This window comes from Coregonus lavaretus, assembly GCF_964263955.1.
Source record: "Coregonus lavaretus genome assembly, chromosome: 20".
Taxonomy (NCBI): Eukaryota; Metazoa; Chordata; class Actinopteri; order Salmoniformes; family Salmonidae; genus Coregonus; species Coregonus lavaretus.
In genome coordinates this window covers 28,574,000-28,590,476 of record NC_140007.1, presented here as the reverse complement: position 1 = coordinate 28,590,476, position 16,477 = coordinate 28,574,000, and the positions used below count along the sequence as shown (strand labels likewise).

The 16,477-nt window shown below is 40.0% G+C and overlaps 1 protein-coding gene and 1 pseudogene across 4 annotated transcripts; one reads left to right on the top strand and one right to left on the bottom strand.

Annotated features, from left to right (window-relative positions):
- Positions 1–1,464: 1,464 nt before the first annotated feature.
- LOC311148103 (suppressor of cytokine signaling 2-like) lies at positions 1,465–8,258 on the bottom strand (annotated as a pseudogene). The gene is made up of 4 exons: positions 8,226–8,258; positions 2,382–2,574; positions 1,653–2,043; positions 1,465–1,576 (listed from the first exon to the last, which is right to left on the bottom strand). The product of its transcript is annotated as a suppressor of cytokine signaling 2-like (transcript).
- Positions 8,259–10,092: 1,834 nt separating this feature from the next.
- Positions 10,093–14,973, top strand: LOC311147841 (diphosphoinositol polyphosphate phosphohydrolase 1-like). 3 transcript variants are annotated; one of them, XM_084184650.1, is made up of 5 exons: positions 10,093–10,359; positions 11,669–11,779; positions 12,621–12,665; positions 12,793–12,877; positions 13,131–14,973. In XM_084184650.1, the coding sequence occupies exons 1-5, from the start codon at positions 10,261–10,263 to the stop codon at positions 13,328–13,330; spliced, it is 540 nt and encodes a 179-aa protein (XP_084040776.1). In that variant the 5' UTR covers positions 10,093–10,260; the 3' UTR covers positions 13,331–14,973. The 3 variants fall into 3 exon arrangements, with proteins under 3 accessions (XP_084040776.1, XP_084040775.1, XP_084040774.1); XM_084184649.1 differs by having other exon boundaries at positions 10,179–10,359; positions 11,669–11,767; positions 12,793–12,892; positions 13,131–13,420; XM_084184648.1 differs by having other exon boundaries at positions 10,179–10,359; positions 12,793–12,892; positions 13,131–13,420.
- The last annotated feature ends 1,504 nt before the right edge of the window (positions 14,974–16,477 follow it).

The following is a 16,477-nucleotide window of genomic DNA, read 5'->3' as shown; positions in this document are numbered from 1 at the left end:
ATTCTCTGTGACAAAATAAATAGATTAAGCTTATACTTGAATTTCACATTAAAAAAGCAGAACGTTTCATGGAAACACAAATAATGATCCATTCATTTTACATATCTTTTAGGTTTATTTGGTTTATTGTAGCCTCCCATGCGAAGCTTATAGTACCTAAAATGTTCTGTAACATATTCAGCATAATGACTAAAAACAACAATTCTATATTTAATTATATATTCCCTCAAGTCCAAAATCATGACCAAACAGACAGTGATTGTTTAAAAACCAGTGCAAGATTTTAATGCTACCTGTAAAACAACGTAACCAAAGTATATATCCACAAGAAAATTGAAAACATGCCACACTCTCTTACATTACATTCTTACATTGTTTCAATTGGGCAATTCCCCTGACCTTGAGACATAGACCAGTTATCATCATAAAAATGAACAACAATATTAATATTAATCTTCAAATGGTTGCAAATAACATAAGTGCACACTCATTTACACTGTACATAAGGCAGTGTAGGAGGATATGAGGAAGCATTTTTACAGTTTGTTATTGCGTTATTCCTCAGTCCAAGAGATGGTTATTTCAGCATCTCGAAGATCCATAAAGCAACCCCAATTTAGACCTGAAATTGAGTAACAAAATGACAGTCTTAAAAAATAAAATAAAAGTGTGATCAGCTGAAACTACACAACCTTGAAGTTACACTGCAGGATTCAGAGAAAATGGGAATGGATAGGACACTCAGATCAGCCACCTTTGCAGCATAAAGACATATCCACTATAAGACAACTAAGGCAAGACGATAGTCCGGAATCCTTCATCAATCAAATGTATTTACAAAGCCCTTTTTACATCAGCAGATTGATATTCATAAAAAAAATCCCTATAATAAAAGCCATGGTATATCAGATCACTTGGTTGAATAGTGTATAGTGTTTTTAATGAATGTGGTCCATTATGCAATAATCTTTCCTCAATACTGTTTATAGAACAATAACAAAGCTTTTATCTATTCCCCTTTGGCATGTTCTTCTGTATGTAATTTATTTCAGCATTCCATTTCAGTACTCCCAATTGTTAATTTAGCTAACCTAAGATAGTAATAAGTAGGTGAATTTTGCCTCTGATACATAGCGGTTAACAGCATTGGGCCAGTAACCAAAAGGTCGCTGCTTCGAATCCCCGAGCTGACTAGGTGAAAAATCTGTCGATGTTCCCTTGAACAAGGCACTTAACCCTAATTGCTCCTGTAAGTCGCCCTTGATAAGAGCGTCTGCTAAATGACTAAAATGTTAAAATACACATAGAGAAATCTGCTAAATTGTCATCTAGGAACCAGCATGTATACAGCAAAGGAGAGCCAATTTTCAGCACTACATTAGGACATTGATCATCGATCATTGATCGAAATTGTCCAATTTAACAGTCTAATTCAGGAATATCAAAACATCAGATGAACATTTCCTACAGCACAAAAGGGTATTCCAGCAAGAAGTCGTGTAGCCGCCCAGGCAATGGTAAGTCCTGGTGGCAGCGAGAATGCTGGTTAATAGTGACGTGGCAAAGGTGCTGGAGACTAGGGGAGCCTTTTTTTTTTTGTCATTTAGCAGATGCTCTTATCCAGAGCGACTTACCTTTATTTTTTGTCATACTTTATATTTATATTTACTTTATGGAGGGGCCGGGTGAGCTTGAGCTGCAGAGTTTTCTCTGTAGGGGGCGAAGGGTTTGCCCCTCCTGTTCCATTTGAGCCCGGAGTCTCTCCTTTTGACTGGCCAGATGCTTGTAAGTCAAGGCATAGTGCTGCATCAGATCTACAGCACCCTCAAACTGCCGCAGTCATGGCCGTGCCACAATCACAGAGTCAAAGCCAAACATGCCAGTGGTGTGCTCTATGCGGAGGTGTGTGGGGCCAAGGCTAGTCTTCACAGAGGGTGAGGAGGTAGCCCTGGTAGGAGCTGTACCACAACAGGAAAGTTCCCTCTGGAGCTTCAATCAGAACTTGTTTAGCCTGAGTAGCTGTCAGGGGGCCCCAGTACCAGCCTGAAAAACACAGAGAGAGGGGAGCATGTGCAAGAGGGAGATGGACATGCGGCTAAGAACACTAGATGCATAAGTGTGCAATAAGTTTAGGCTGTCAAACATTCTTTACATATTGTCATCTGAATTTAAATGTTAGGCTACATTCATGTCTGATATAGCAGACTATAAAGTTTCAATTGTGATAATTGTTTTTATACGACATTTCAATCTGTTGTAATGCAATATGGCTGTAGTCTGAATATTCTAATAAAATTGAAAATGTGTTCAAAGTCCCTACACTGTAACTGAACTAGTCCATAAATCGAAATGTCGGCTTACAATAATGAAAATATGCTAACCTGACTCCTGAAGGTGAGACATGGCTCTTTGCAACCGTGCGGCATCCTCTCTTAGTCTTGACTCAATTCGAGGTGACGCCAGCTTGCAGTCCTTTAGCCGGATTGCGTTGAGGGATTTGTCGGGGGCACTGGTCGGTATATTCATTGGGCCTGACGGTAATGGTACACTGGAGGATTTGAGCGTCCGATGGTTCTCAATTTGTTTATTGACTCAAGGTCTGGTAGGAGTCACTGTCCGCTATTTTAGACATGCACTGTGTGTGACACATCCAAAATCTTAAAAAGAACGCAAACAGACACACAAATAATCTACAGTGCATTCGGAAAGTATTCAGACCCCTGGACTTTTTCCACATTTTATTACGTTACAGCCTTATTCTATATATATAAATATATTAAATAATTTTTTGCCCTCATCAACCTACACCATAATGAGAAAGCGAAAACAGGTTTTTATAAATGTTTGCATATTTATAAAAATATATATTTTAAAAAATACCATATTTACATAAGTATTCAGACCCTTTGCTATGAGACTCGAAATTGAGATCAGTTGCATCCTGTTTCCATTGATCATCCTTGAGATGTTTCTACAACTTGATTGGAGTCCACCTGTGGTAAATTAAATTGATTGGACATGATTTGGAAAGGCACACACCTTTCTATATAAGGTCCCACAGTTGACATTGCATGTCAGAGCAAAAACCAAGCCATGAGGTTGAAGGAATTGTCCGTAGAGCTCCGAGACAGGATTGTTTCGAGGCACAGATCTGGGGAAGGGTACCAAAACATTTCTGCAGCATTGAAGGTCCACAAGAACACAGTGGACTCTCAGACCATGAGAAACAAGATTCTCTGGTCTGATGAAACCAAAATTGAACTATTTGGCCTGAATGCCAAGCGTCATGTCTGGAGGAAACCTGGCACCATCCCTACGGTGAAGCATGGTGGTGGCAGCATCATGCTGTGGGGATGTTTTACAGCGGCAGGGACCTGGAGACTAGTCAGGATCGAGGCAAAGATGAACGGAGCAAAGTACAGAGAGATTATTGATGAAAACCTGCTCCAGAGCGCTCAGGACCTCAGACTGGGGCGAAGGTTCACCTTCTAGCAGGACAACAACCCTTAGCACATAGCCAAAACAATGCAGGAGTGGCTTCGGGGCAAGTCTCTGAATGTCCTTGAGTGGCTCAGCTCGAGCCCAGACTTGAACCCGATCTAACATCTCTGGAGAGACCTGAAAATAGCTGTGCAGCGACGCTCCCCATCCAACCTGACAGAGCTTGAGAGGATCTGCAGAGAAGAATGGGAGAAACTCCCCAAATACAGGTGTTCCAAGCTTGTAGCGTCATACCCAAGAAGACTCAAGGCTGAAATCGCTGCCAAAGGTGCTTCAACAAAGTACTGAGTAAAGGGTCTGAATACTTATGAAAATGTGATATTTCCAGGGTTATTTTTAAATATCCATTTGCAAAAATGTCTAAAAACCTATTTTTGCTTTGTCATTATGGGGTATTGTGTGTAGATTGATGAGGGTAAAAATCAATGTAATCAATTTTTGAATAACGCTGTAACGTAACAAAATGTGGAAAAAGTAAAGTGGTCTGAACACTTGCCGAATGCTCTGTAAATGGCAGATAATTCTTTATATTAAAATTATATGACGAATTTTCCAAAGCTAGACACTGTGACGCCTAGCCATAATACATGTGTTATTATAACTCCATGATTTGAATAATGTGCTGTGTTGAATAGCCTACAGTGCCTTCAGAAAGTATTCACACCCCTTGACTTTTTCCACATTTTGTTGTGTTACAGCCTGAATTTAAAATGGATTAAATTGTGATTTTTTTTATCACTGGCCTACACACAATACCCCCATAATGTCAAAGTGGAATAATGTATTTTGAAATTTTTACAAATTAATTAAAAATGAAAAGCTGAAATGTCTTGAGTCAATAAATATTCAACCCCTTTGTTATGGCAAGCTTAAATAAGTCACAGGAGTAAAACCTTGCTTAACAGGTCACATAATACGTTGCATGGACTCTGTGTGCATTAACAGTGTTTAACATGATTTTTGAATGACTACCTCATCTCTGTACCTCACACATACAACTATCTGTAAGGTCCCTCAGTTGAGCAGTGAATTTTAAACACAGATGCAACCACAAAGACCAGGGAGGTTTTCTAATGCCACTCAAAAAAGGGCAGACATTGAATACAGTGCCTTGCAAAAGTATTCATCCCCCTTGGCGTTTTTCCTATTTTGTTGCGTTACAACCTGTAATTTAAATGGATTTTTATTTGGATTTCATGTAATGGACATACACAAAATAGTCCAAATTGGTGAAGTGAAATGAAAAAAATAACTTGTTTCAAAAAAGTCTAAAAAATAAATAACGGAAAAGTGGTGCGTGCATATGTATTCACTCCCTTCGCTATGAAGCCCCTAAATAAGATCTGGTGCAACCAATTACCTTCAGAAGTCACATAATTAGTTAAATAAAGTCCACCTGTGTGCAATCTAAGTGTCACATGATCTCAGTATATATACACCTGTTCTGAAAGGCCTCAGAGTCTGCAACACCACTAAGCAAGGGCCACCACCAAGCAATCGGCACCATGAAGACCAAGGAGCTCTCCAAACAGGTCAGGGACAAAGTTGTGGAGAAGTACAGATCAGGGTTGGGTTTTAGAAAATTTCCTAAACTTTGAACATCCCACGGAGCACCAATAAATCCATTATTAAAAAATTTAAAGAATATGGCACCACAACAAACCTGCCAAGAGAGGGCCGCCCACCAAAACTCACGGACCAGGCAAGGAGGGCATTAATCAGAGAGGCAACAAGGAGACCAAAGATAACCCTGAAGGAGATGCAAAGCTCCACAGCGGAGATTGGAGTATCTGTCCATAGGACCACTTTAAGCTGTACACTCCACAGAGCTGGGCTTTACGGAAGAGTGGCCAGAAAAAAGCCATTGCTTAAAGCTCTGTCGCAGCCGGCCGCGACCGGGAGACTCATGGGCGGCGCACAATTGGCCCAGCGTCGTCCAGGGTAGGGGAGGGAATGGCCGGCAGGGATGTAGCTCAGTTGATAGAGCATGGCGTTTGCAACGCCAGGGTTGCGGGTTCGTTTCCCACGGGGGGCCAGTATAAAAAAAATATGTATTCACTAACTGTAAGTCGCTCTGGATAAGAGCGTCTGCTAAATGACTAAAATGTAAAATGTAAATGTAAAAAAAGAAGCAAACACGTTTGGTGTTCACCAAAAGGCATGTGGGAGACTCCCCAAACATATGGAAGAAGGTACTCTGGTCAGATTAGACTAAAATTTAGCTTTTTGGCCATCAAGGAAAACGCTATGTCTGGCGCAAACCCAACACCTCTCATCACCCCGAGAACACCATCACAGCATAGTGGTGGCAGCATCATGATGTGGGGATGTTTTTCATCGGCAGGGACTGGGAAACTGGTCAGAATTGAAGGAATGATGGATGGCGCTAAATACAGGGAAATTCTTGAGGGAAACCTGTTTCAGTTTTCCAGAGATTTGAGACTGGGACGGAGGTTCACCTTCCAGCAGGACAATGACCCTAAGCATACGGCTAAAGCAACACTCAAGTGGTTTAAGGGGAAACATTTAAATGTCTTGGAATGACCTAGTCAAAGCCCAGACCTAAATCCAACTGACAATCTGTGGTATGATTTAAAGATGGATGGGTTCCGCTGGTGTAGAGCAAACTTGAAGGCGCTGGAGCATATTTGCCTTGAAGAATGGGAAGAAATCCCAGTGGCTAGATGTGCCAAGCTTATAGAGACATACTGTTTGCGACAAGGCGTTAAAGTAATACTGCAAAGAAATGTGGTAAAGCAATTCACTTTTTGTCCTAAACACAAAATGCTATGTTTGGGGCAAATCCAATACAACACATTACTGAGTACCACTCTCTATATCTTCAAGCATAGTGGTGGCTGCATCATGTTATGGCTATGCTTGTAATCGTTAAGGACTGGGGTGTTTTTCAGGATAAAAAATAAACGGTTTCCAACAGACACTGGGAGATGAATCCACCTTTCAGCAGGACAATAACCTAAAACACAAGGCCAAATCTACACTGGAGTTGCTTACCAAGAAGACAGTGAATGTTCCTGAGTGGCAGAGTTACAGTTTGGACTTCAATCTGCTTGACAATCTATGGCAAGACCTGAAAATTGTTGTCTAGCAATTATCAACAACCAATTTGACAGAGCTTGAATAATTTTTTGAAGAATACAGGTGTGGAAAACTCTTAGAGACTTACCCAGAAAGACTCACAGCTGTAATCACTGACAAAGGTGATTGACTCAGGGGGTTGAATACTTATCTAATCAAGATATACAGTTGAAGTCGGAAGTTTACATACACCTTAGCCAAATACATTTAAACTCAGTTTTTCACAATTCCTGACATTTAATCCAAGTAAAAATGCCCTGTTTTAGGTCAGTTAGGATCACCACTTTATTTTAAGAATGTGAAATGTCAGAATAATAGTAGGGAATGATTTATTTCAGCTTTAATTTCTTTCATCACATACCCAGTGGGTCAGAAGTTTACTTACACTCAATTAGTATTTGGTAGCATTGCCTTTAAATTGTTTAACTTGGGTCAAATGTTTCGGGTAGCCTTCCACAAGAATCCCACAATAAGTTGGGTGAATTTTGGCCCATTCCTCCTGACAGAGCTGGTGTAAGTAACTGAGTCAGGTTTGTAGGCCTCCTTGCACGCACATGCTTTTTCAGTTCTGCCCACAAATTTTCTATAGGATTGAGATCAGGGCTTTGTGATGGCCACTCCAATACCTTGACTTTGTTGTCCTTAAGCCATTTTGCCACAACTTTGGAAGTATGCTTGGGGTCATTGTCCATTTGGAAGACCCATTTGCGACCAAGCTTTAACTTCCTGACTGATGTCTTGAGATGTTGCTTCAATATATCCACATAATTTTCCTTTTCATGATGCCATCTATTTTGTGAAGTGCACCAGACCCTCCTGCAGCAAAGCACCCCCACAGCATGATGCTGACACCCCCGTGCTTCACGGTTGGGATGGTGTGACTTGTGTCATGGAAAAATGACTTGTGTCATGCACAAAGTAGATGTCCTTACCAACTTGCCAAAATTATAGTTTGTTAACAAGAAATGTGTGGAGTGGTTGAAAAATGAGTTTTAATGACTCCAACCTAAGTGTATGTAAACTTCCGACTTCAACTGTATTAGTGTTTTATTTTTCATAAATGTTTGACAAATCTTCGAATTTTTCTTCCCCTTTGACAGAGTATTTTGTGTAGATCGTTGACAAAAAAAATGTCAATTAAATCCATTTGAATCCCACTTTGTAACAACTAAATGTGGAACAAGTCAAGGGGTGTGAATAATTCCTGAAGGCACTGTACATCGTCCTACATGTGTCCTAATAATTCCACTCACTATTTTTAATAGTATGGTCGTTGGACAAATGGAAGACCCCAAAGGTCCAACCAAATATGTTTTATAACTAACTAATCTCATTGTTCTGTGGTCCAACCCTTGAAATAGCCTACTCAGAAGATCTTCTCTAACCAGAACAAAATGACACGTATTTTACAGTTTATTACATGGAAATGGTGTAGTTTGCGCAACGGTTAGACTGGATACCTAGGCTCTATATAGCCAAATATAGCCTACATCGTCAATTGGCAATATAGAACATGCTTACGAATATACTAACGAATATGTTGAATAAAGTGTGATGTGATTGTATAGGAAAATTATTAATGTTAATGCTGAAAAAAAAAGATTATGCTGAATCTCTCAACTCACGTCATATTGAGGCATGAAGCCACTTCCTGTCATAGAAATCGCATGGCAGTTTCTCCTGTCTTTCGCAACATACATTCCATAACGCAGAAAATATATATTTGGCTGCTACAACTGATCATTCATTTTACCTGCACTGGTTAAACAGGTCACATCCTCAGAAATTCATGACTGAAGCCTTGAGCGGACACAGCGCTGGAAAGATCTGGTTTGGAGCACTTGCTTTGTATCCTGCTGTATGATCAGAACATTTCAGGAATATAATCAACAAGCAATCCACAATGTTCCCCACGAGCTGCCCTCTAAACGCATGACTTGACGCTCTATCAGTCTGTACCAGTAGGGTCTGGGCGCATATTTATTTATTTATTTTTGTAACAATGTTTCCTTTTCAAGTTTTACTTGTTGATGGAGCGCACGTCTTCCCAGGAACATTCCCAGAAAGACCAGTCACGTGTGCGTGATTTGGTCTGGCTCCGTTCCAGTAATCCATGGCACAGACAATTAAGTCACCTACAGCCACAGTGAACCGAAAGGGGTCTAGGCCCCACTGACAGGTGCATTCCGTAAAGTGTTCGATATGACTTTACATTATAGCTCGGAATAGTGGCAATAACATGGTTACAATGCATAGCCTATTTACTCATAATGAAAATATTATTTGTAAATTGGCCAGATCCCTTTAATTTCAGTAGGCTATAATTATATTCTTATTTCATGGTAATAGGCCTATACCATAGGCTATTTTGTGCTTGTATAGAAGATAAACAATACGAAGCCAGTGGGGGGAGCTATAGGAGGATGGACTCATTGTAATGGCTGGAATGGAATTTTGGAACGGAGTCAAACGTGGTTTCCGTATGTTTGATGTGTTTTTTTTATTTTTTATTTTTTTTATTTAACCTTTATTTAACCAGGTAAGCCAGTTGAGAACAAGTTCTCATTTACAACTGCGACCTGGCCAAGATAAAGCAAAGCAGTACGACAAAAACAACAACAACACAGAGTTACATATGGAATAAACAAAACGTACAGTCAATAACACAATAGAAAATAGAAAATCTATATACAGTGTGTGCAAATGTAGTAAGTTATGGAGGTAAGGCAATAAATAGGCCATAGTGCAAAATAATTACAATTTAGTATTAATACTGGAGTGATAGATGTGCAGAATATGATGTGCAAATAGAGATACTGGGGTGCAAATTATAAATAACAATGTAAATAACAATATGGGGATGAGGTAGTTGGGTGGGCTAATTACAGATGGGCTGTGTACAGGTACAGTGATCGGTAAACTGCTCTGACAACTGATGCTTGATACGTTCCATTGATTCCATTCCAGCCAATACAATGAGCCCTTCTTCTTATTACTCCTCCCACCAGCCTCCTCTGGTTTATACCTAAAGGTTTATTTATATTATTTGAGGATGAGGGTTGGAAAAGGATCCTTGCCATATTCTTTGTTACAAAACCCTATTTTAATTTTTTTCTATAGCCTTAATCATATATTTGTTAATGAAAAATAAACATTAAATGCAAATTTTCATGCCAAATTCAAGGTTGATAAATCCCAACGTTGGCGTGGTTTTCAACGTACAGAACAATCAAATCTGTGCATAAAATAATTGTATAAACGAGGCACCTAGGTGCGCACTGAGTAGGCGGATGATGGAGAGGGGATAGGGGGAAACCGGGTGTGGCTGTTGGACTCAGAATATAATACAAACCAGGTAAAACTAGACCAACCAGAAACATCACAACTGCGCTTATAGTGTACTCTTATTCTCAAAGATTGAAACGTGAATACCGATATGTGTAGCCTAGGCTACGTTTGACTATTCTATCTCCGGTGGTGCGTAATTTACGCAGCTTTTTAATAATGGCGTCTGTACAAGAGATGCGGCCAGGTCTTCAAAAATGAAGCGGAGAAGAAGTCTATTCTAGAAATTTCGAGACTTATACAAGGTTTCACTAAGTGGGCTGTGAACGTCTTCCAGCGATTTTTGTTTACTTTTTTCGTTTTTGAGACCCCGAAATGATGAAGATCAAATCGAATCAAACGCGGACATATGACGGGGATGGCTACAAGAAGCGCGCCGCCTGTCTGTGCTTCAGAAACGAGAGTGAGGAGGAGGTAAGTCCGAGGCTATAGTGGTGTGGTGGAACGGGCCTTGTGAATAAACAGTTTGCCACGTTGCCAGCAGGTAGTGATTCCGAATGAAGAGAAGAGGGCGAGTTGTTTACGAAAGGCATATATTTGGTGGCGAGGCCTAAATTGAATTGATGGCAACAACATCACCGGCGGTTGCCATGTTTTTGTGTGATACAATTCTCAAACTGACATTAACCGTAGACGCCTAGACTAAATATAATATAATAACTTTATTTCCCCAGTGTTGTCAGTGAGCTTTTTATGCAATGCAGTGTCTGTTAGTTTTGGGCCATTGCAACAAATTCTGCAATGTGTGCATATCATCAAAAGAGTTGGCCAACAAAAAATGTAAGGCATGGAGCAAATGCATCCATGACATACCTCATGCAAATAGAGTACCACAGTATGAGTCATAATACCCTTAACCTAGCGGTCAAACAAGGAAATGGTTCCAATCGTTTTTCCACCATTCATTTTTCCCATATGGGATTTTAGAAACACTGAAAATAAGGGCTGTGTTTCGTGTAGGCTTACCCTGGCGTGACGTTTTGATGATAACCATGTAAATCTCTCGGACACAGTTACTTTTATCAATATATTCGCCTGTATTTACCCCCCCCCCCCCCCCCCCCCCCAAATGAAACGCTAATTAGCTGCTAATGTGTTATCATAAAGAACTACAAATGCCATGATGACCTGGACGAGACTGCCGAATGGAGGCAAAGGTAAGAATATCTGGATTAACTATCTGTTTGCTAAATGTAGTAATTCATAAATTGGATACATTTCATTCAATTGACAATTCTGTGAACCGTCTTGTGCAAGTTTTAAATTGACACAATACCTGTTAGCAAAGGTGGCAGCTAGAGATGACTTGCAGGGATTTGTAGTCTTGCATGATGTCTACTTTGATGCTAGTTAGCATTTTCGAATCTGAGAGTAAATGGAGCCGAATATATTGATAAAAGTCACCTTGTTTGAGAGAGATTTACCTGGTTATCAAAACGTCATGCCAGGGTAAGCCTACATGAAACACAGCCCTTATGTTAAGTGTTTCTAAAATTCCCTATGGGAAAATTAATGGTGGAAAAATGATTGGAGCCATTTCCCTGTTTGACCGCTAGGTTTTTTGTGGGTATTATGACACCTCCACTGTGGGGCTCTATAGCGCTTGATTTATGTTATATGCCTATATTAGTGCTCAAGTAATGGTATTCAATTAGAGCAACACAATCTTGTGAAGGTATGGGCATATTATTTTAATTAATTGAAATAACTGTCAACCCTACAGGTGTTGTTGGTGAGTAGTATCCGTCATCCAGGCAAGTGGATCGTCCCTGGTGGAGGGATGGAGCCGGAGGAAGAGCCCAACGTTGCTGCTGTTCGAGAGGTGTGTGAAGAGGTAGGCTAAATTACTTGTCAACTTGACTTGTGCATTCAGAGTTTTTATTATGCAAGGAGCTTATGGGAAGTATAATTTCACTTCTGCACAGGTGGCCTTTAAATGGTTTGGCATAGGCTTATTAATCTGATCCGATTTCCCCAAAAATCCTGTCCCTGAGCATCATTTTCTAGAAGGGTTACGCTCATACTAAAGTGTTGCCTGAAGCTCTTAAGGAGGGTATATAATGTATTTGACTTCTCCCTAACTGAAGTTAGCGTTTTCTCTTAAACAAATGGGATCTTCCAGTCATTTAAGTTTATTGCATTTCCATTAAATGTATTCAGCCTCTTTTGGGAGTTCCTTGTGATTGATGTTGAGCTCATTGTCAGTGAAACACAATCTGATGTATTGTTGTCTTTGCCAAATGTGCTTGCGGGATTTGGGGGTTTAGTTGATGTACCAGGTTTATACCAGTTACCTTAGCAGCCCTTATTTCAACCTTGAAAAAGCTATGCGTTCTTTGAGTAGATGTTCCTCTATAGAAGCTATGGACTAAATGGGGATGGAGGAGCCTCTTGATTGAGAGTCCATGTTTATAAATAGAGTAAAACTGTAACCTGAAGAAGAAAGTACTACGATGACGCCATGTTAATAGGAGCTGATCCCTCCCTCTCCATGACCATACACAACCATGGCCTCCCCCCGCCCCGTGACTGAAAATGGCATGAATTCTCAGAACCCCCAGGTCTCATCGGGTGAAAATGCAAAAACATTATCACAAGTGTCCTGCTTTTACTAAGAATAATTATTAAAAGTTTTATCTGCTGTTTCATTTCCACTGGCCATGTTGTCTTTCCAGGCTGGTGTCAAGGGGACATTGGGGCGTCTACTAGGAATTTTCGAGGTGAGCTGAAAAAGTAGTTGTGTTGGTTGTCTTTAAACTTGGGGTGGGAGGAACTGCTAATTTATTTCAACTTCTTTGCCTCCTAACCTTGAGCACTGAGAATTTTTCTCGATTTACTCCTACTCAGAACACAGACAGGAAGCACAGAACATATGTCTATGTCCTCATCGTTACAGAGATGTTGGAAGACTGGGAGGACTCTGTGAATATCGGTATGTTAAATATTGGTACGTTAATTCTAGTTTTTGTGGTAGTTGTGGAAGCTGTGATGACTGGACAATCAATTTTGTTATCAAATTGATTCATCGACATATGGATTGGCCAGCTGATCCTCTGAACCAGTATATCCTACTACTATTGTAGATTCTTCATAGTCATGTTTCATTTCTGAGAATCTAGACTAAATCTGTTTTTTTTGTGGCCCCCTTCCTGACTCCCCTTTGCTCTTTATCCCTGTGTTGACAGGAAGAAAAAGGGAATGGTTTAATACAGAGGATGCCAGAAGAGTGCTGCAGTGCCACAAGCCTGTGCAGGCCTCGTACTTTGAGGCCCTACAACATGGCAGCCTGAGCAGCAACGGGACACCCCTGGTGACCACGAGAGGGGGAGAAGAGCGCTCCCCTACCTACAATATCAACCAGAGCTCCAGATCGAGTATAAGATAACTGAAACTCCTGGAGACTTCTCCACATCTTTTACCTGCTTCTTTTTCTTATTAATCCTGCTCCTACTACAACTTTTTTTTACCTTCAAAATATCAACAGAAATGTTTGCCTTGCCAGCCTTCTAGTGCCAGAGTGGAGGTACAGACTTGACAAGTGTTGGGCGAAGAAGATATAACACTTTGTAATTTGAAAGTTTTTTTTGTTGCTTTTTACTAATAATTGCATGAGATATTTCCAAACTCGTCCTCCTTTACCTCGGTTCCTCTCTGTCATAAATATGAGGTTTGTTGAATGCAACTTTCTGCTGTGGTGATGTAAAGTATTGGTATTGAATGTGTTTACAGAAGAAGACAGGCTTAAGGGTCTTGTTTTGCTAACACTTTACTTGAAGTTGCCACACCCCTTTATATGGCATTCATAAGAATGACATAACCTCCCACCATGTACCGTGACAGATCATTAGTGTAATACATACTCCCAACTGTGTTAAGAGTTGTAAAGTATGACAGTATTTCAGTATGACATTTTCTATTGTTGGTTTTCTTTTCATATATTTCCTAATCCCCTAAGAATGCATTGCTTTAGTTAGATGGGCTTGTGGGAAAGTTTCCTATTTTGCATGTGTGGTAAAGCTACATGGGTGTGTCTTGTGTGATGCAATCTGTAGGAATGGAATTATCTGGTACAAACAGTCTCCCATTTGTATTACATTGTGAAGGTAGCACAAGCTTTGTTGTTTTGAGAGAGAAGCTTTGATAAGGGGCTGACAAAAACTACTCCCACAGTAGCTTGGGCCTTTTATCACAATGGGGCACATCTAACCAGAACATTGAAATGTAAGTCATCTGCTGTCTCACATCTTGTCAGTCTATTTCAGACTATGAAGATGTTTTATAATTCAATGACCGGAAAGACAGAGAATTGTGCATGTTATCTGATCCTCAGGGGAAAGGAACAAGAACCCAGACTAGTCTTTTGAGTCTTAATGAATCAGGTTGTGTATCAGGAGGGGGGGAGTAATGTCATTAGGTGTTGTTTTATTGTGCTTTCATAGTAAGGCTAATTTTAAAATGGCACTAGGAAGATTATGCCACTCTGGACCCCACTCAAATTGATGTTATGGTTTCCACTTTATTCAATAATCTTATATCCATTTACTTTGTTAATATTCATATTTATTTTCTTATGTTATCATGGTGATTGACTGCAGATTATGGACATTTATCAGTCTGTACTAATAACCTTCTGGTGTGTGTATTGTGTAAATTGAGGACTGATTGGTGTGTGTATTTGCGTGTGTGACTATGGCTGCATTTAGACAGGCAGCCCAATTCTGATATTTTTTTCTCCACAAATTGGTCTTTTGACCAATCACAGATCTTTTTCAGAGCTGATATGATTGGTCAAAAGACCAATTAGTGGAAAAAATATCTGAATTGGCCTGCCTGTCTAAACGCAGCCTGTGTGTGATGCAGGAAGAGAGGTTGCACAACCGGAGATGCAACGCCAAGATAAATCACCTGCACGTTGGTGAGGACATTTACACTTGTGATTTCATCAATTCTGAATTGTATTCCTAACAAATGTTTACACTGTGATGTTCTGCATTGTCCCTTAAATTAACACTGGACTTGTTTCTTGTCAGCGAGGTTTTTGTTAGTTTTTTCTTTTCTTTTCTTGAAAAATACTTTAACAGGTCTTAATATATTATGTCTTCTTTTGGTATGTTAATTGGTTGTTCAAATTAATCATTTAAATGGCATTCATCTGATGAATGGACGGATGCTGAGTCTCAGAACCATAGTGATTCTGGCCTTGTCAGGACTTGGGAACAAATAACTGAGATTGGTAGATATGTTAATGAGCTATAGTCTGTCAATGCAGAGAGCAAACTCTCCTACTGACCCTGGAGTTTGGTACTGTTGTTTGCTTGTCTCCCTGGCCCACAAATGAATGTGTAGATTCTTCTTCGCTCACACTTGTCATCTTGTAGTTGCTAGCTGGTTTTGATGTTGCAGCACTTGCACCAAAAACTCCTGAGACCTCTGCTAAACAGCTCAAAACCCTGATGGGGTAGGTATGTGCGTATTTCAATAATGATGTTTTAGACCTTTTTTTTTTTCAGGCCCCCCAAAAACAAACAATGTAAGATGTCTTGTTGTCCATGGTGTGAGAAACTGACTGGCTCCGGCAGAACAGCTTGTGCCACTGAGCATTTAGGCAAGTATGTGGGCACAAAGAATTAGGATATTCTATTCTTGCTGAGCTGGATTGGTCCAAATTTACACATTGACCCAACTGATCTGGCACAGAGTTCAGTTAGTTTTCAGCCTCCCTCTGTTCATCTTTGAACTGTCTCTTGCCAATGTTTAAGTTTTATACAGCCTCTTAACCTTTATGGCCCTAGCCCTGTGGTATCTTGGGCCCTCGGTTGGCTAGTTTTGCTTAGATGCATTTCATTTAGTTGGTTATGCAACATTTATGTATTAGTAACTGCCTATCATGGAGTTTTGGTTCCTTTCCTCTTTAACATTGACCCTGAACATAAGAATGTGATGTTTGCATGTGAACTGCATTTTAATTTCTTTTGACTACTTGCCTATGGCACATGTAAAAATAGAAATGGTTAGGCCTACTCATGGTAGACCTAACAGTCATACAATATTGCACCAGGACGTAATGACTGTTATAAGTACATACATGGCCAGTAGGAATTTCATTATTTTCCTCAGTATGCCCATGTTTTTGTCTGAGGCCTGTCATGAGGTTGTGCCATCTAGTGGCTGTGGGTCATCTAACCAGGTGATGGCAGTTATCGCAGTTTCCCATTATTGATTACTTCAGTTTACTGGTAAGGTTAAGGGTTTTAACAGGATAAAGCAAATCAAATGAGGAAATATTTCTTGAAGGCTGGTGTTTAAAAATTGTTAGTCGTTACGTGCAATGGTCCAATCGGGCAAATCAGACAGGCATTTGTTCCTTGTTCAATTGGCCTTGCAATTATATGGCTGAACATCTCCATGTTGTCAACTCACATCAGATTTCTTAAATGGGTACAAAGTGTAAGACTGAATGTGAAATTAATTGTGCCAATTAATAAAACACCAGTATTTCAGTGTTCTCTTTTCTTTGGGTTTCTTTCAGCTT